A 20,383-nucleotide genomic window follows, 5' to 3' on the forward strand; every position below is an offset into this window, starting at 1 on the left:
TTCTTGCCCTATATTTCCAACAAATGACAATGTTTGCCTTAATTTTAATACTAATTGTGAGTAGCCGACAATGACGTTAAACAAGTAAAAATGGCCCTCTTACTGAGAGATAACCCAAAAGAGGATAGTGACCCCAATTTTTTCCAATTATGATTTTCTTTAATCGTGCAAAGTTTGTAAAAAATCTGTTCACCGGTAAAAAAATAAGTTCCGCTGATGCTGTGAAATATACGCACGATGGCAAATTCTTAAGTAAAATCACGTAAAGAGACTGATAATAGCTAATCCATTGTTTACCATGGCACATATAATGATTTTTTTTCGTTCAAAAAAAATATACATATACGTACTAGAAGACAATTGGCTTAATTTCATTGACATACTAAAAAAATTCAAAACTCAATTACTTAAATGGGACTTATCAAATTCAAACTCGCTTTATAAGGATTTAAAACAAAGTAAACTTGGAATACTTTGTAAATATTATTCGTTAACACTGTAGTATAAATGATCCATACATATGATAATCTTCCACAGGTAAAATCACATAACCTTTAAGCAAAAAAATAATAATTTCACAGCTCTAAAAAATGGATAATCTAAGAAAACAATAATTATACAAAACATTTTGCATAACTGTATCAATAATAAATTGATTGCAAAGGAAATGAAACTTGATATGTGTTTTGTCGAAACATATTTGTATTCCAACTATAAACAAAATCACTGAAATCCTTCAAAAGTTATCAAAAGTTATCTTGCGAAAAACTTATAATTACATAGAACATTTCTTAAGAAGGGGAATTACTCTGTCAATAATAAGTTGATTGCAGCTGAAATGGAACATAACCTTTGTTTTGATATAACATACCTACATCTTAAATATAATCACAATCATTGGAATCCTTCAAAAGGGACCATGCCAATACTTTTACCTAACAAATTGTTTAAATAGGGGGAGGGGGCATAACTTTATCATTGGTGGTTTGATTGCAGCGAAAATCGAACTTGACCTGTGTTCTGATATGACATACTTAAATGCCAAATATAAACACAAGCAATGAAAGCCTTCAAAAGTTATCCTATGGAACAAATAATTTCACAGAACATTTGTTTAAAAGGGGCATAACTCTAGCAATATGAGTTGATTGCTGCCAAAATCGAAGCTAACCTGTTTTTATATAACATACTATGTACTTACATGCCAAATATAGACACATTGGAAAGTTATTCTGCGGAAACCAATTGTCTACAAACAGATGGTCTGAAGTTCTATTAAGAGAGTATTTATTTTGGCAACTCAATTGTTATTCCAACTGCTCGTTTAGCCACAATCAAAAAAGAAAAATAGCAACATATAAGTTTACGGAATAAATGACATCAACGAGAACGTACAGTTACCTCTTGTTCCTGTAACTTAAAATGTATCCTCTCGTAAGTGTATGCGGACGGACAGACGGACGAACAACAACATACCATAATACGTCCCAAAAATTCTTGGGGCGTATTAAAATGTAGACACTATAGGAAATGTCTTAAGGTACATGTATTTTATGTCTCCTTTTTAAAAATGCAGAGACAACAGTTTGAAACGACGACGACAGTTCTACTATTTGGATGTAACACAGGGGTTTTATTCTTTGATGCATAGTAAAGTGTATGCCCGAATCGTTTTCAAAATAAAATAAAAGAAAAAAAATAATTCGAAATTAAATTTGTATCGATATGCTTGATTTTATCTTGGCTTCAAAGTGACCCCTAAAAAGAGTTTAAAAAAACTCATTTTCAGGGACAGATCGCTCAAAAAGCAGGATTGGATTGTGGCCCCCATGTTTTCATCACTTTGTTTATAATTTTCTTTAATCGTGCAAAGTTTATGAACATTTTGTTCGCTAGTTAATTTTTCCTTCTTTACCTAAGTAAAATGAAGAAACTTGTCTGGGAAGTGCCTTTAGGACAGAGCCAATATGACAAACATATGTTTAAGAAAATGATTGGTTGATTGGGTTTCACGTCACACCGACACATCGTGTATGTTTTATGGCGGCGTTCCAGTTTTTACTGGTGGAGGAAGACGTCACATGCCTTTCCGTGCATTATTTCAGGCACGAACGGGTACCTGAGTAGAACACCGACGTCCCGTAAGCTAGCTGGATAGCAAGGAGGGGCAAGTGGTTCGAAGTCAACGACCTTAACCACTCGGCCACGTTAAAAAAAATAAAATGCTTTAAAAGCAGAATATTTTATTATCAAAGAAACAGAAACTGAACAAGGATGAATCTGCAAAAGGGGGAAATATTAACAAACATATTTTTCAGACCATGAGACTTTATCGCTCACAGTGTTGAATAAATGTTATGCTTTTGGTTATCAAAAAAGTTGCTATCTATGATACGAAAGGTTTCACTATGCTTATCTGAGACAGAAATATAATTATGACTAGTAGACAGTAACGAATAGTATTCCTGTATATAATATCTACATGGTAATACATTATTATATTAATATGTTATTTTGGTTTTGGAGTGATATATGTGGATATATTACCTGTTAAGATTTTATATCACCCGAGCCGTTAGGCGAGGGTGATATTTTATCTTGGCAGGTAATATATCCACATATATCACTCCAAAACCAAAATAATAATTTTATTACCCTTCCCCTGCCGAGTTTAGACGATTTTTTAAAAAATCATTGCTGTTTCAAATGAAACGTCGAAATAAGATTCCCTTTAGGGTACCTCTTCGTCACAACATGACGTCACATAAATACATGACGTATTTTTCCCGTACCTAACGAATGTAAACAAGAGAAAAGGAGTAGTCTATTGAACGCACTTTTTTTGTAATTAATATCAAGCTTTCACAAGGTCATATTTGTTTTCGATACTGATGGTAATATGTATCATTACTCTACTTTGGTAAATATTTATCATTTGACAGTTAAAAAGTGGTTTTAAATCGGAATTTACACCGCGTAAAATCGAACCGTACGCGCATCACCTCCGCGCATGTTGTTTACAACGTTGGGTACCCAACGGGGAAATTTAGTGTGTATATTACCCGTCTGGCTCGGTTATATCAATTTCTTTCGGGTGATCAATATCCAATCAAAAATGCGGAAAAAATCTGGAAAGGGTAATAAAATTCTATATTTTGTAAATACTGTGAAATCCGATGACAATCATGCGTCGTCTGATGATGATGATTATGATAATCAATAAAATAGACGCTTGTTGCGTACAGGACAAAGAAAGCGCCTATTTGAACGGATTTTACTCATGTCGAAAAAAACATTTGTGACTTCCGGTCTAGACACTGGATATGTGTATAATAATGTTATCCATTTTAAGTCACTATTTTGTTGTCTGCTTAACACTGACAATCTTGGTAGACAAACTTTGCATTTATGCTTAGTTTGTCTTATATAGCACCAACTACTTGTACTATAAGAATCAGACAAAAATTAATCGACCAATTTTATGTCGACATTAAAAAGTAAGCACCTAAAGCTAAAAGAAAATTTTGCTATTTTATGCCCTTATTGTTTGACACAGTAAACAAAATGGCGGACGTTTTTACAACTTGTTACACATTGTAAGTAAAACTAACATTTGAGTTTTCGTTTCGGCAACAAATCGGATTTCATAGAGGACAAATCGTTGCATCTTTGTTTTGCTGAGGAGCGATCGGCGTAAATATAATTTATTCTTGTTTTGGTTTGCGGTGACCCACATTTCTTTTGTGATATGGCTGGAAAATGTGGGGTTGATCTAGAGTTATTAACAGAACTGTTTAAAGGGCTGAAAAGTCGAGATTGTTCTAAAAGTTTCGCAACTTGTGAGTAAGGCGAAATATTACTATGTGCACTTTGACAACGAATGTGATTTTTCCTATCACTACTAGCCGAAACAGTTTTCCTTGCTCCACCATGAACAACAGGCAATCCAGTTAGAACAGATTGGTCTGATAGACTTTCTGTGGAATAATTTCTGAACTGAGGAGCCGATTGTGGATGGCGCCATTTTCTACTTTCAAAATTGTAACTTCCAACCGTTTCAATGTAATTGTTTTGATACATAGGATAATCTGGAGAGTCCATTCGATTGAATTGATCCGATTTAGAAGCAATAAACGCTTTTTTCAAGTGATATGCGCGAGTTGACCGGATGCTGACGTGTTCTTTCATACTTGGCACGTGGTTAAAGAAATGTCTCTGCGGTGATACTGGTGACATTGTCTCGTACCCTTCATCCGGTCCGAACACTTGACTGATATCATCATGTATGATATTTAAATCTGAACACGTGGGCTTTGTTTTAACCGTTTGAACACTTTCATTCTCCACCGCACCGGTTGCAGCACCAGTAGCAATTCCTTTCCGTCTCTTTTGCATCATTTCTAAATTTTCTAATTCGATCTCTCTTTGCCGTTGTTTATACTGTTCTGTTACTACTTTTTGTAACTTTTTAGCCTCTTCCGGTTCAATTAGAAACTCCTCGTGTATCGCCTCATCTAACGCAGGTACCGTAAACGGAGCTATTGGTTGTCGTAAACGAGGTGCACGCGGTTTAGGTTTCACAAACGGAAACAAATTGTTCATTTTAAAATCGAGCAGTTCCACCAGGTCCTCCATGCCTAAATCGAAGGCCATTTGTCGAGCTGATGTTCTATGAACACACATTATTCCATTTTTGTTAACATCCTGCAAAATAACATTTGTAATTTCAGTTAGATTAAAGTAAACTACTCTTTTTAGAAATTACGGTTCCTAAAGAAAGAAAAATAATTGTTCTCTAATTATGTAATTAATGTTCTAGGTAGATTCAAGTATAAATTCTGTTTACAATATATTTGCACAAAAACTTCGTGTTGAGGATTATGTATATATTTTAGTAAATTTTATTAAGTTCTTAATTAAGGAATATACGTTTAATGTTTGATGAATATCATGTATATTTTACATACCACAAGTTTTCTTTCATACTGCCAGTCAATGCCGTTATCTATCAAGAACTCACACATTTCTTGCTGTTGTGTCCTCACCGCTACCATCAACAAATTCTCACCATACTGGAGTAGATAAAAAAAGGTTTAAAAATCAGCATTTTACATAAATAAAGTGCAAAGAAATTAAACTGTTGCTCTTTCAGATAAGTAAAACTCCCGTTTCAATCAAAGCTGTTGTAACGTCAATTGAAATTATATCTTTTTCTTACAAATTTTGGCGGAGTTGCATTATATTTCAGTGCAAATTGCTAGAGGTAAGAATGACAACTCTTTCTTCTCAAATGTCTCAGTCGTGACAAATTAGTCACCCCTAAATAATTTTTACCGTTAATTCAAAAGCTAAATATCAACATATCGACGTTATAAATAATATACGGGGCAACAGACTAACATCCATACAATGTATTTGTAAACGTTAACAGCGCAGACGACAAAATGCCAATCGATTACAGGGATCTCCCTGGGAGACGCACGCTTATAGAAAAGATATCAGTGATCTAAACAGGCAATCAATGTTTGAAAATTGAAAAAATAACATGCAGACATTATCAGATAAATGTTTTATTTAAAGGCTCAAAAGCTTAATAAACATGAAATTTGATGCTCTGACATAGATCAACTAGTGCACTTGAAATGGAAAAATATGCAAAAGATAATAAAGAAGTAAACTGATTCGTGGCTAGATTTGAATTGAATGATCTGAATTTTTTCTAGTTATTAATACAAATTTACATCAAACAGAACACAAATCTCAGGGGAAATAATGTCCAGTCCTGAAATGACAAGTTTTTCAACGATAACTAGTGTGTGTTTCAATAACTTTATTGTTGACGTTAACAATACACTTACCCAAGTCATTCCCATATCAGCGTTCTTCTTTTCTAGGAGTTTCTCTAAAAGTAGAATATCTCCTTTCCTAACTGCCTTTACCACAGCCTAAATGAACGGAAAATAAAAGTTTTAATCTCTAACAAAAACGGGGTCATATTTAAGAGAATTCATAAACGACACATCAGGTTAAGATGAAAACTTGATGAGCATTTAAACTTATGTACAACCTGAAATCTTGTTATCAAGATTATATATACTTTATTGAATCAGCAAAATGAAAGTAAAAATCTGAAATACAACAGTCGTGTTCATCATCCTCAATTATATCATCCTCTTGTATGAAAATATCATACTTTCTATATATAATAACAATACAATAGACAAAAAGACGAAACGTCTATAAGCAATTGATCAATTGTGTTTTTCCAAAAGTACTAAAGTACTGAAAGGAGGCGTTTTGCAAATATTGAAAGATTATTTATTTACTCTTTCTAGTTCTCACTTGAAGAATCATTTCCTCGGACGGAAAAAGTCCGTTAGAACTCATTCAAAAGAGCTCTGGTCCCATCTCTCACGGTAAATATGTCATGCTATGCTACTGTACTGATCAAGGGAATTTATTTTCTTTAGATCGTTTATCTATTCTGGCTTGACAAAGGATTTAGTGTATAAACAAATTAGTATTTTTATGAAACGCACGCAAATTAAAAAAGGATTCACGTGTGTATCTTTGAAAAACAAAGATAGCTTTATACATATTCTTGGACGTTTTATTTGTTCTGATGACATCGAACTATTTTGATGCGTACATATATTGTTGTTTTTGGGCATATGCAAGAAGAAATGACTTCAAAAAATGGTTGCTCTGACGTTTGGTAAGAACTTTTAAAATGTGATTTCCAAAAGAGTACCTGTTTTTGTTTGAATGTCATCTCGCAACAGTCGTGTTCATCATCCTCACTTATATCATCGTCAGCATCGTCAACATTGTTGACATCTTGTGCTTCATTAACTGGCTCTTCTGCATCGTCCTCAGGTTTCACCTCAACCAAATCACCATCGTCATTAAACATCACTTCAATCAAATTATCCTCGTCTTCAAAGAGAACTTCTTTCGTGCGTTCATGAGGTCCTTGTGGAACATCTTCCATACTTTTATCATTGATCATATCACTTATTGGTTTTTCTACAACATCGTCTTGATTTTGTACTACCATTTCCGAATCTTCATCAATACCATTGACGTCCTCTTCACCAATTTCCTGTAAGAATATATCACCGAATTCCATCTTAATTCAAATATGTTCTTTAATTATGAAGATAAAAAGAAATCATATGACGTCATAATAGCACCATTATTATTATATACCATAGTTGTGTCGTGAAATGTAAAAATTCTTGTAAAAATCCAAAAGAACTAATAATATCCTATGTAATGTTCATTTTTCAACTGTTTTGATGATTTCACACTGACAGACTTTAAAGATGCTTTCCGCTTTTTCAAAGATCTTTCAATAGATTCAACTTATTACTTTTCTAATTTAAAAAGCGGCAATGAAAATTTCCGGTTAGACTGGGTTTCAGCGTACGATGTACACGCAATTTAGCGTAACACTCTTACTAACAAAATAGAGCAATCCAATTAAATTTTATATCATTTCTTTTATTTGGGATTAATTTCAGTGAATCATGTTTGGAGACTAATCTTTTAATTCTTTAATCCTAGCACAAGTATGTAGTAATAAACTTTGGCAAATATTCACAGGGGATTTAAGTATGATGATTGACACCTTGGATACTTATGGTATATTAACTCTCAGACAAAGGTTAAATCGCGGGAAAATGTCGACATATATGAGTGCACTTTTCTGACTATGATCCACTTGAAAGGATTGTTAGAAATGTATATGAAATACAGCAACGCCTGCCTTGTGCGACCATTTTTATTTGTTTGGGTCGTCAGACCAAACAAATAATGGTAGCGAAATTTTAGACTCTAATGCTGTTAATTGCAAGTGCCGAAAGTAGTCCGCTTTTTTGAAGCGGTTACTTCCCTTTATATGTAAACTAACGCCGAAAAATTTCAGGGGAGATCACTGCGTAAAGATGGTCAAATGACAGGCGCATTAATTTTCAAGCAAAATAATTCCCGAATGGTCGAAGATTTCTAATATTGTTTTATATTCTTTATAGATAAACATGCTTATAGTAAGCTCCATGATTATTTACATCCGTGTTAAACAACAGTTAGCGTCGTTACAAACCCTAATCTAGAATGATATAGTTTTCTTCAGGCTGTTAACATATAAATTCACCGTGGCCGAGGGGTTTGCGCGCTCGCTTAGGAAGCGAAAGGTCTGGAGTTCAAATCCCAGTTAAGGCAACTCATTTTTTTTCAAATTGTTTAAGTCAAATAAACATTAGATTGAATATCAGTGTTTACATAAGTCTTATAGCCAATTTACTACAATTAAAACGCTGGAAAGCATTGGTGGCACTTTACAAAAACAAATTGGTTTATAATCTCACAACCTTCACCTTTCTGACATTCTGAGACCAAAACAAATTCAGCGCCTTCTGTGCTTTGATTATCCTATTAACCGTTAGCCTGTTGTAAGCGATCACAATAACTTGTGCAAACAGCTTACATCTGCATACCTCCAGATGAGATGGCATATTTCAAGAAAATCAAACTTGAGAAAAATGTATATACTAAGAGTTAAGAAAAGTAAAATTATTTAAGATTCAAGTAAATAATTTACATGTTATGTGTGAATTTCAGTATTAATCACCATACTTCTACTGCGTGACTTGTGCAAGAAGAGCAATTTTTACATATTTTGACCTTTTTTGGAGGCAATTTAGGTGAATTGTAAATACCGTTTGCATGTGTTAATGACTTTTTTACTTTTAAATACATTTTTAATTTTTTTTCCAGGTTATTAGCACGAATCTTGAGGCATGCTGCTTTATTAGCCAATCAAATGCCGAGTACATTGACGAAGTGGATAAAATTAAAGACATTAAGCAAACGACATTCTTAGCAGACGACAATTTTCCTCCGGATGCAAATGATTAAAAAGTGATTCCTATATTAAGGTGGTTTTATCATATTTTAACAATGATCTTACTTATTATTTGCCGTAAGTTTTTCGGTTTTCAGAAAAGAAATATGAACACTGTTCATTGCAGTGAGTTTGATAGATCACATTTTAACCTTATTGTACGAGGGCTGCCCTAGTATTTCATGATCAATCACACAAAAAAATTGAGCTGCACCGTCCGGGAATGGAACCGGGGTTGTCCGCTTAAAGTCGTACACTACCACTTGAGCTAACCGGGCGATGCAAAACACTTTTAGTAATTATCACGACTGCATTTATGATATCATTTCATTTAATTTCTACAGAGCGAATTATTACTCATATAAGTAATCGACTATGAATAAAAATTAAATGGATATAGATCTAATTTTTTAGAAAAACTGGGATACTCATTTGAAAAAAAAACAACAATTTTCATAATTGTGCATGTATATTGTGTGACTTCACCTGAGGATGTTCTATCAAATACAGTTTTGACCATCTAACAAAAATCATTCTTGCATTAATCGTGTATTGTTTCCGTGCTTTGTGTCTCTTTCCACGCTTTTTTTTTCTCTACGCGTTTGACCCCGAACCTAATGTTAAAGGACAATGGCAGTAATGTCAGGGCCTTTATATTCTACTATTCTAAAAGAATGTGACTGTGGTGTTATCTCAAACCATATTTGGTCGTTATCTTGTGGCCACCGTGTGCTTACCACAATATAGTGATAAGATACGATTAATCGATTTAATATCGATGCCATTCCTGATCTGTACAATCCCTGTGGATACAATGCTATCAATTTGCAATCACTAGTTAACACATTATTGGCAATTTACCACACGGGGGGAAATAATGCACGGAGTACGGTGTAAATAATGGGTAAATAAAATAACGACTATAACATGATACGACCAAAGTTACAGTCTAGTAATCCGCAGTCAAATTATGTTAAATATATCTTATTTCAAACGGTTCTACAATCTGTTTTGGACTCAAAGGTTCTGAATATATGGATGTCCGTTTGATAATTTCCACAAGAAAATACATGGTTGTCTAGTAATAGAAATAAGAAACATCATCATCATCATCGTCATCATCATCATCATCATCATCATCATTATCAGCAGCAGCAGCAGCAGCAGCAGCAGCAGCATTATCATTATTATTATCATTATTATTATTTTTTTTTTTTATCATTATTATTATTATTATTATTATTGTTACATGTTTGTAATCGTATTATTATTGGTGTTGTCATCATCATCATCGTCGTCCTCTATATGTAATATGCATGTATATGTAATTTGTATAGTATGTCCTGTAATGGCAACCAAACCTATGTGGCCCACTCAAAATACAATGATTAAAAGCCAAAACAATTTTTACATAAATTATAATTTTACCTCACGTGAACCATTACGTTGTTCTGCATTGGCCCCTGCAACATGATGTATTGGTTCAACGTTGTTAACCCGGAAACCATCTTCAATAATAAGCTCATGGTCCTCGTGTATAGTCTGCAAAGCTGTCTCTTCAAATGGGTCAGTAAGACCTGGCGCCATTTGGTTGTTGTTCTTGTCACTTAACTCTCGATCTGTATCATAAAAACGCATGCATTTTAACATTTTCAAATGAGACAAAAACAAATGATTTTTTTTTCGTCAAAATTGTTTGAATAGTGTTCATATTAGTGAATGGCATACAATGTAAATGCACATGCATACAAGAGCCATACATTTCGCGGTATCAGTTCTGTTCTTGAAGGTAATATTGATAGAAACAACAGATTTTGTTCACTTATTGAACTAAACAAACGCTGATATCGTGATGAGTTTGTGTTGTTGTTGTTGTTGCTTTGGTGGTGGTGGTGGTGGTGGTGGTGGTAGTTGTGGCGACGGTAGTGGTGATCAAATTATTGTTTGAATCCTCTTTTGTTTTGTTTTTTTTTGTTTTTTTTTTGTTATGTTTTTAATTACAAAGAAAAAATAACAATTATATGGAAGGTAGCGTTAATAAATGTAAAAGAAAATTAGTTGAAATATAATAGTCTCACCTGAATTTACTCTATCCAATTCTGCTTTAACATAAGCATCATCGCTATCTAGTCCAGGATAAGTTTGTTCATTTATTCTAAAATGTTCTTCATTACCGTCAAAGCCGTTTACATCAGCTATTTCTTCTGGATCTGCTTTAGATCGTAGAAGTTTGTCTAGCAGGTAACTATCATATCCAGCCCCGTTATCTTTATCTGGTATACGTCCATTTTGACCTGGGAACAAATGTTTTCTTATATCTCTATCACGGTCATTCTCCTCATGTTCCTGTACTTTCACATTAATACTGTCCTTTGTATATATTTCATTAATAAGAAGAGCTTCTTGTAACACGTTTTCAGCCAAAAGTCCGGAGAAGTTTATCACAGCTTTACTTATTTTGCTATCTATATCTATTCTGTGATCAGACGTTTCATTTCTTTCAGCATCTATTCCAACTTGAGCATTCAAATTTTCCGTAACATGATTTTGATCACATTTTTCAACATTTTGTTCATCAATACGTTCATCTTGGTCGTTCTTGTTTCCATTAGTATTTTCACTTTCATCCGCTTTATCATTTACAGCTATATTTTCACTAATGTTTTCTTTATTTTCACCAATGCTTTCGGCTAGAATATCACTGTTCTCAGCTATTATTTTACCGTCACAATTGTATGAGTCTTTCTTTGTATTACTAATTTCTTTATATTTTTCTTCTCCTTCCAGACTTTCATCGTCTATCTCCTCAAAAATGTCTTCTTCAATAACACTGTCAGAACTCATTGTTGCTTTTATACGGAAACTTTCACCGCGTGCTCTATCGACGTATTTGATCTTTACCTTTCCATTTAAAATTCTCTAGATCCATTTATAGATCTAGCGTTACACAGTAACGTTGTCGCAGGATTCCACTTATACACGTGAACCTGCAATTGTCTAAAGCTCCAAACGATTTTTATCAACTTAATTTTCAAACTGCGTTTTCTCTATAGCAATTTCAGTATTTTTTGTTCTGCGTTTCGGATAAGCTTATTGAAAAAGTTCCAATCGATGTTTTCATTAACATTTCATTTGCACTTACCGTGCTTTATTTCGTGTTTAGAAGTCAGTCTCCTCTGGTGTATTAAGATTAATAAACTTCGGTTCTTTGACGTTTTAATCTTCTAACATTGTTCCATTATATAATCTGCAAACTGGCCGTAATTCCATTTATCAAATTAATAATTTATATATGAACTCAGCATATTTATTCCTCTATAATTTAAATGGCTTTTTTTGTACAGCCTGTTTACTTGTATACATAAACTTTATCTCTACAGTATCTTTGTTCAATTTATTAATAATTCCCACGCTGCTATGTCGTAGCTATTTGTATTCCATAAGTTCGAACTAAACATGGATTTTATTTTGATAAAATTTATATCTCCGTATAAATCCTATAAAATCTTCAAACGTGACGATTCTGAAAATATAGAAAAAATGTCATATGTAATATCAAACATAACACAAATACCCAATATAATGTCACGGTCGGTCATTTGTATAAATATTAAAAGTTTCTCTATGCTCATATTATAACATGTTAAATAGTTAAGCTCTTTGCAGACGTCATTTTCTTTAACAAAAAGAGCTTTATATAATCGTATCAAACAACCAACCGACTTTATTTAAATCTTTAACTTAATATTATTTACAACAAACGGGACATAACAGCATAGTAATCCGCTCATTTAATTTCTAAAACTTAAGAGTTAAACATTCGCACCTTTTTGCATACTTTTTTAATCAAATCTTTAAAGGAGCATGCCTCAATATTTATACTAATTTTCATGGAAATTTTAAAAATGGATTTACAAGTGAAAATAATGTAAAGTAAACAAAGAAAGTAATTTACACATTGCAAACGGCATTTCAATCCACGTAAATGACCAAATATGTCAAAATATGCAAAAGTAGCTCTTACTGCGTTAGTCACGCAGTAGAAATAGCGTTAGTCAAGCACTAGAAATGTGGTGATAAATACTTCAAAACCAGTCATTAATAGTACATAACATGTAAATTATTACTTTGTTTTCAACCCTTTTACTTTTCTTAAAGACTTTTTACATTTTACTCAAGTTTATTTGATGAAATAATATGGCTCATCTGGAGGCATGCAGCTTTAACTTTTTTTAATACGCCGAGCTTTACAAAAATTTAATTCAATTTACGTAAAAATATCTCTCTTTTTAACATGGCTTAAGCGTTTAAGTAAATAATAATTAAAATATTACCATATGAAAAGAGAACGATTTTTCGTAGAATAAAACATTTTTATATCGAACTCTTCAAGTGGGGTTGATTTTTTTTAGGTATTTAAATGCATGAAATATGATAAATATTTGAATAAATGGTTTTGGCATTTAATATTAGCAAATGTTGATTAAATAGTAATTAAATAAATTAAAAATAGTTTAATCAATACGTGTGAACTTTTACAATTTAAATCAATATTTATTTTTATTTGACTTGTATACATAAATTTGGCTCAATAGTTTAAAAGAAACTAAATTTAATATAAAGATAAACGTCAAAATTAATGTCGTGAAACTTGGGTTTTGTTCGGCAATTTTGACGAACTTACCACGCAACAACAAAACAACATATAGCTGTATAAATGTTTAGTACATCGCTTTTTAATTAGATGAAAATAGATTTTATTAGTCTATTTGTGTTTTTAGTTAACCTCATCATAATCTTTGGAAAGGTTCTTTTTTAAAACAAAGTCAAATTTTGATGCTGTTAATGGCCATTCGTAAGCGTAAATTCATTTTTCATTTACGGGTTACAGGCAAAAATACCAGAACATCAAAAATATACAAAATATTACACATGCGTTAATAAAAAGAAAGTTTACACGTTATATGTTGAACGTAGAAAGAAAAGAACGGAACCTTAACCCGAATCTTTTGATAATGCATTAAAGACAAAGGTTAGTACAATTAATTATTGAAAGTGCACTAACTAATTGGTAACTTTGAAAAAGATCTCTTATTTTTAGTCCTACACGGTACATTAAACAATCTCGTGATTAGTCTAAATTAACTTTTTGACACAAACGAGTCTATTTACTCTTATTTCTTTAATTTACCACTTTTAATAATACACATTTGATCTTTTGTAGCGAAAATAAACAAGAAAACAACATTTTCCATTCGCGTGCTGACTGGAAAAAACGGCGCATAAATCAGTCCTAAGATTTAAATAACTTCTTTCAACAAGTCAAGATTATTCCCCGATTTGAAAAAAAACACTTGAGTTTTTAAAGCAATGTCTATTTGTTAAGTTGAAAGCTACGCATCTAGCAAAAATAAGTTAAGTCCCAATTTACCACCTGGGTCGTCTAAAATTCAAATGATAAAATATATCTTAAAATGTACCAAAGATTGGCCTGTTTTGAAATTAAAATGTTATTGAGTAAAATCATTAAAATTCATTCTTGAGAGTTCTTCAATATTATTAGAAAGATTTGTATTACAATAACAGGTCGACTTTGCAGAGGTCTTTATTCAATATTCAAAATACTTTTTTCTGTACTGAAGGGATTTTAAATGAATTGTCTGTATGTAAAGCCTCTGTTTACTTTGAAAAAAACTGTCGTTGTCGTCTGCTTCCAAAATAAAAATGAAAAAATGAAATGACGGTTTACGATAAGCAGACGATGGTCATGTACTTCCGGTAATTGCCGTTAACATTCGATTTTTAAATTATCACTTCATTTAAAAAAAAGGGTGTTTTTGTTGTTGTTTTAGGTTCAATGATGTGCATTGAAGAAATACAGTTTAAGACTCTAAACCTTTAACCTACCTACAGATGAGACCAATGCAAACCAAGACCAGCCGTCTGATCATGGTCATGTGACAAAATATGTAAAAATAGCTCTTACTCCGGACATACGGGGATACAAGTAGTAAAATGAAATTCTGTCCTTTTCTGCATGTAGAATGCAAAATGCAAAATGTTATATGGATTTTGAATATTTATTCTTTTTTCAAACTCTACTGAACATAAGTCTATTTTTTTCTAATTTTTATTTATTAATTTATTTTTTAATTTTAAAATGTTGTTCCCTCAACTGGAGTCTAACAGCTTTAACAAAACGTTGAATTTTCAATGCCTACCAGACCAATTATTGTTCTTTTGATATAATATGAAATCCGGACTTCAAAACTCCAAAACTTGTAAAAATACTTTGGCCTATATATTCTGTTTATATATCTATTTATTTCTGACATTAGCAATATCTAAAAGGTGCCCCTTTCAAAATCTGAAAATGAAGACATTTCGCTTTACTATTATATATGGATAATAATGGAGTCATTGAAATCCGCTCAGTCTTTTTTACTGATGACATCTTTCATTCTTTTTGATCGTCTGCTTTATGGAAACTGTCATTCAAATAAAATTATAATTGAAACATTTTACGATCAATGTTAAAATGATAGACTATTTCAAATGTTAAATAAAAAACCTTTAAAAGAGTTTCAATCAAAACACATGAGGAGGTAAGATAAGTTATAAATGCGGGGGAAAAACCTAAACGAAAATATTGACTTTCTTATGGTAATAAAAGATTTGAATAAATATTTATACAGCATATCCCGTTGCAATATAAAGATATCCTGGTATAATACAAAGATAACTGTTTTAACCCACATTCTTAACCATCAAAACCACATCTTAAGATTGTAGTTGACTTCAAAGAAATAAATTTGATAACATACTCTTGTGTTTCATTATTTTCTAATGTCTAAATTAAAAGTCAAGTTTTAAATTATTACAAAATCGAAACAAATTTAAAAAAAAAACTCATTACGGATCTAAAAAATAAGACTTCCCTCCCCTCCAAAATTTTGTTTCCATGGCATTTCCCTTATATTTGCAAACATTGGTTCCATCTTTTAAATTAAGATGTTGGCATCTTTTAATTAAAGACTTTGCACATATAAAGCCTTTACCTGGGGCTTGCCTTTGCCACCAGTACAAAGCCTGGCCGGCCTGTAGCCTGCACTTCAATGAAGTCTGACCAGGCTCTATTCTTTTGGCTAATTTACTCGAAATTTTTCATTTTGATATCCCAAAAATGGATTATTGACAGCTCCGGCCGAGAATTTGAAAGTTAATCGAGTAAATGAATTTCATAAAATTGATTCATTTTTTTATTACTCTAATACTGTATTTTGTTGCCGAAATATGTTTTAGCAAATCATCAATTACATATTTTCTGCCTAATTAATGGTAAAAATACTCTTATCAATTTATCTAACAAGCTATGTTTTGCAACATACATTAGACATGTTGACTTTAAATGCTTGAAGAATTTTGATATTTAGTTTAGTTTTAAACATATTTATTTAATGTACAAGGGTATGAAATAGTAAATCTTATTTGGACAATTTTTGAGTCGGCGTCCTGGAATTATCCACTAATGATGCCGTTTAAGGAAACAGGGTCGTAATCCAAGTGAGTTTCGAACAAAAAACACCTTAACAACTACGCTATTATTTGAATAAGAAAACTGTTGAATGTCTGTTCTAAACAGTGCAATTTCTGTAGAGCTGCTGTAGGATAATTACCACTTTACAACAACAACAGTTCTACCAAAAGTAAGACTTCGAAATAAATTGAACCTTTCTAAATTAACAACCCAACTCTTTGTCTCTCTCTACTAACTGATAGTTCTACATTACTAATTTATTAGACGTCTCAGTAGCAATTTTTTGTTTCCTTACACTACCAGCAGATTCGTTTTAACTTGAAAGAAAACTTTTTAAAATAAGTTAAATAAAGAACGTAAATTATACAAAAAATGATTAAATTCTTACTATCAACAGAAATAACGTATAATTTATCAAAATATATAGAAATGGCCCTTTTCTCTATTCGTTAGTAACAGTCTAGAAATCTTGTGATAAAAACAGTAAATTCCCGTAACTTCTATATAATTATATAACTTCAAAAGTCTCTCTTGAAATGTAATTATTTATTTAAAAATGGCTTTATTCTTTTTTTCTTAAGTTTTTGTTTTTCAAAGTGTGTGCATGAAGTACAAGTACTAAAACTTAAACTATCAGACTTTATACCACGCTAAATTGACTTGTCTGTCTTTTTGTTCATCCTTTTCAGGCAATTTTCAAAATACATGCACATATACATGTATGTATAAACTGGATAGCGAAAAGAACAAATCATTACCAGTCGGCACGAATCTTAGTCCAGACTGGTTGCATAGATAGAATGTTGCCGAAATGAGGCGGATAATTGTTAAAGGGACTCCACTTAGACTTTTTAACATGTCTGGTCTGGAAATACTTTTTCGAGATTTATGTTCAATTTGATGTAGATATAGACTAATAACTTGTGTGCAAAATTTCAGGTCATTCGCTAACTCCGTTTATTCTAATTGTAAAAAAGACACAAAAATGAAAAGCGTTGCAACGCTTTTCACCAAATCGGGCTAAGAATAGCACAGCACACGATTTTCCTTTAATAAAGTAAAGTTATCCATTATATTTTGCAAATCTTACTGTTTTATGTGTCCCAGTTGATCTATGTTCAAGGATTTTTATATTACTAGTATATTTTAGGCGTTTGGACCTAAGTGGAGTTCCTTTAATGGGTTTAGAGTGAGGTTTAAAGTGAAAAAAATGTTCACGCGTTAAAATAAATATAACACGCACACTTTAAGCTGATTTTAAAATTCAAATGAATATAAACATAAATTCGTGATATAGCGGAATCTTAATATTTCATTTTGGCAAAATGTGTTGATTACTGGCAGTTTTTATTCACCACGACACCTGCATATATTTGAACAAGTAAAATCAAATTGAATTTTAATTTCATATTACATTTACAGTGGTCCAGTCTTTAAAAGATTCGTATTTACTTTGGGGATAAAGTTTCGAGCTAATAGGCCAATATATAAATGTCTAAAATTTACTTAAAGGATCTTATCTCAAGTGACTGTTATTGGACCGGTAAAAAGGTAAACAGTCAATTAGCGCTGTTTATAAATAGCCTTAAAGAGGGGTAGAGTTACCTATAAATCAATCGCTATTTGAAATTAATACATACTTTTATATACTTTCTAAATTGAGAATATAAAATAATTTTGAAGTAACGGTTACTTAGCTAAAATGCGTGCTCCAACAGGTAAATTTCCAAAGTACATTTTTTAAGAAGTTTTTTTTTCATATTCAAGCATGGGCATTAAGGCATTAAGGACATGCATTTTATGAAAGACAAATACAAGGGAAGACTATCTTACACATTAGAACTTGTTTTGTATTTAAATAGCAAAATAGAAATTAATCAAGGACCAGTCTTAAAATAAAACGCTCTTATTGGTCAATTCAAAACATGCACAAGGAATCAACAAATCAGATGTAAGCAATATAAGACTGGTTACCACGCTCAAAAAAGAGAAAACTATTTTGGACATCGGTAATTTTCGAGTCTGAGTAAGTTAATACCATACTAACATTTAACAAGTTATCACACAATGTCATTTTTTGTCAAAATAAAACAACATTAAAGGCCCATTATGCCCTAGAAAAGCTATCGTTCCTATTTCTAAAAATCTATCTTAGATAGTTTCAAAAAAAATACTAATTTGTCACATATATGGACTATCTTCTTTCTTTGCTTTGTTTGCAATTCATGTGCTTAAAGTGAATTGGTATTTTGTATGGAAGTCAAAACACTATTTTTTTTACATTTTGCTACCTTTATGACACAATACTTCACGTTCAGTGCTACTTTCTTTAGTTGTAAAACATGTTACATGCTCTAAATACATAATTAAAACATCACTAAACACATGTTTGACATTTCCTTGACAATTAAAAATAATATGGAATTTGTAGGCATACTGTGCCTTTATGTTCAATTCGTTTAATGGCCATTATATGAATTACCGTCTGCATTCTTTTATACTACATAGGCACTTCCAGCATAATTTTTGTATTCATTTCTTCATTCTAAAATATTGTTAAAACCTATGCAACTCGCTCCTTATAATTAACTAAAGATAAATAATCATAAAAAAACTTACGTGTTCTCCCCCAGAGTCACACAACACGAATCACATTCAACCATCCGTTTAAAAACTTTAATTGAAAACTTCATAAATATTTAGTAGCGTTTTAACACCTATACCAACAATTCCCAATCTCAATGACCCAATAAAGCCCGTAATGTTCGTATATAACTTTAATGTATAATCCACACTGAAAGGAAATCGATGTTCAAGTCTGCCGTCAAAAAGCTCATTCTTATATGTAAAAGTCACAGTGAAACGCATGCCAAGTTAAAGATTCAATCAATTTCATATTATATTGAAATATATATAGCTCCTGGCTTGACATTGTCGGTGTTAAATATCGAGAAGTTTAACGTTTCGATTTACAAATATTGATTAGATTTCAATATCCAAATACTAGTAACCGCTTTATTTACGTAATTAAAGTGACAGTTATGTTTTAATTTAGAGTATTCCTTGATAAAAGTTGTAGATCGTTTAAATTAAAAGTTCGCACTGAACATTACGGTAATAAGACGTCCTTGACTTTAGAGTTTCCTGGATGGAGAAATACTGGTGATCCTCGGGTAGGAGCAAGCACTTTGGTAGTATAACAGATTTTCGCCGGTCTTTTAAGAGAAATGCACGGACTCCCAAAAGATGTATGCCAGTAACCTCTGTGATGTTACCTCCTTCATAATCCAGTAAGCCTATCTAAAAATATAAGCCAGTTGGTCTTCAAACTGTGGGTTGCGCATTTAAATCTCGCAGGATTCTGTATAATATATGAAAGGTTAAAGAAAGGTATAAATGTTGCCAACAAATGTGATGTTTTGCGTATTTTATGAAAGATATTGATTTTGTCATTTTTATCAACAGATTTGAGGATAGAACATTACAATCAATCCATTCATATTATTTGGACAACAAAACACTTTCTGCATTATCATAAAATTTGGCACGATGCTAGTGGTGTGCTCCTTTAAATTGTGAACGATATTCTGATATTCTCCACTAGTGAACTAAATATGCAACATGATTGACGAACACCCGCAATCAGCTCAATGACAAAGGTTTTATGTACGTCCATTTCTAATTAAGTTTAAGTTAACCATTTAACCTAAGTTTGTAGAAAGTTTTTCAGTGGTATGGAATCGAAAGTTGCCTGTCATTTGAACTTCAAGTATGACCTTGATCTTAGAAGCATCGGTTCTGCACATCACATTGTTCATTTAAACATTTAAGCCAAGTTTAATGAAAATTAATCAAGGTGTATAGGATTTATAATGCGATCACGAAACTGTCTGACATTGGGTCGATATAGATTCTGCGCATTGTCTTGTATTGTTAACTTT

General features: G+C 32.1%; 1 protein-coding gene across 1 annotated transcript; it reads right to left on the bottom strand.

Annotated features, from left to right (window-relative positions):
- Window positions 1-2,867: 2,867 nt before the first annotated feature.
- On the bottom strand, window positions 2,868-19,415 carry LOC132730770 (uncharacterized). The gene is made up of 8 exons (XM_060716767.1): window positions 19,062-19,415; window positions 12,048-12,428; window positions 10,984-11,892; window positions 10,334-10,524; window positions 6,752-7,102; window positions 5,859-5,945; window positions 4,968-5,072; window positions 2,868-4,704 (listed from the first exon to the last, which is right to left on the bottom strand). The coding sequence occupies exons 3-8, from the start codon at window positions 11,747-11,749 to the stop codon at window positions 3,607-3,609; spliced, it is 2,598 nt and encodes an 865-aa protein (XP_060572750.1). The 5' UTR covers window positions 11,750-11,892; window positions 12,048-12,428; window positions 19,062-19,415; the 3' UTR covers window positions 2,868-3,606.
- Window positions 19,416-20,383: the final 968 nt, after the last annotated feature.

The sequence above is a fragment of the Ruditapes philippinarum genome, unplaced genomic scaffold (assembly GCF_026571515.1).
Source record: "Ruditapes philippinarum isolate M1 unplaced genomic scaffold, ASM2657151v2 ctg735_1_1_1_1, whole genome shotgun sequence".
Lineage (NCBI taxonomy): Eukaryota > Metazoa > Mollusca > Bivalvia > Venerida > Veneridae > Ruditapes > Ruditapes philippinarum.

What these genes read in the sequence shown, in the direction of transcription:
- LOC132730770 (XM_060716767.1), bottom strand. Translation starts at nt 11,749, where the DNA reads ATGAGTTCTGACAGTGTTATTGAAGAAGACATTTTTGAGGAGATAGAC. An exon ending in AACGTAATGGTTCACGTGAG is followed by an intron (nt 7,103 to 10,333) that starts GTAAAATTATAA and finishes ATATTCTTACAG; the next exon opens with GAAATTGGTGAAGAGGACGT. An exon ending in CTGATATGGGAATGACTTGG is followed by an intron (nt 5,073 to 5,858) that starts GTAAGTGTATTG and finishes TATCTACTCCAG; the next exon opens with TATGGTGAGAATTTGTTGAT.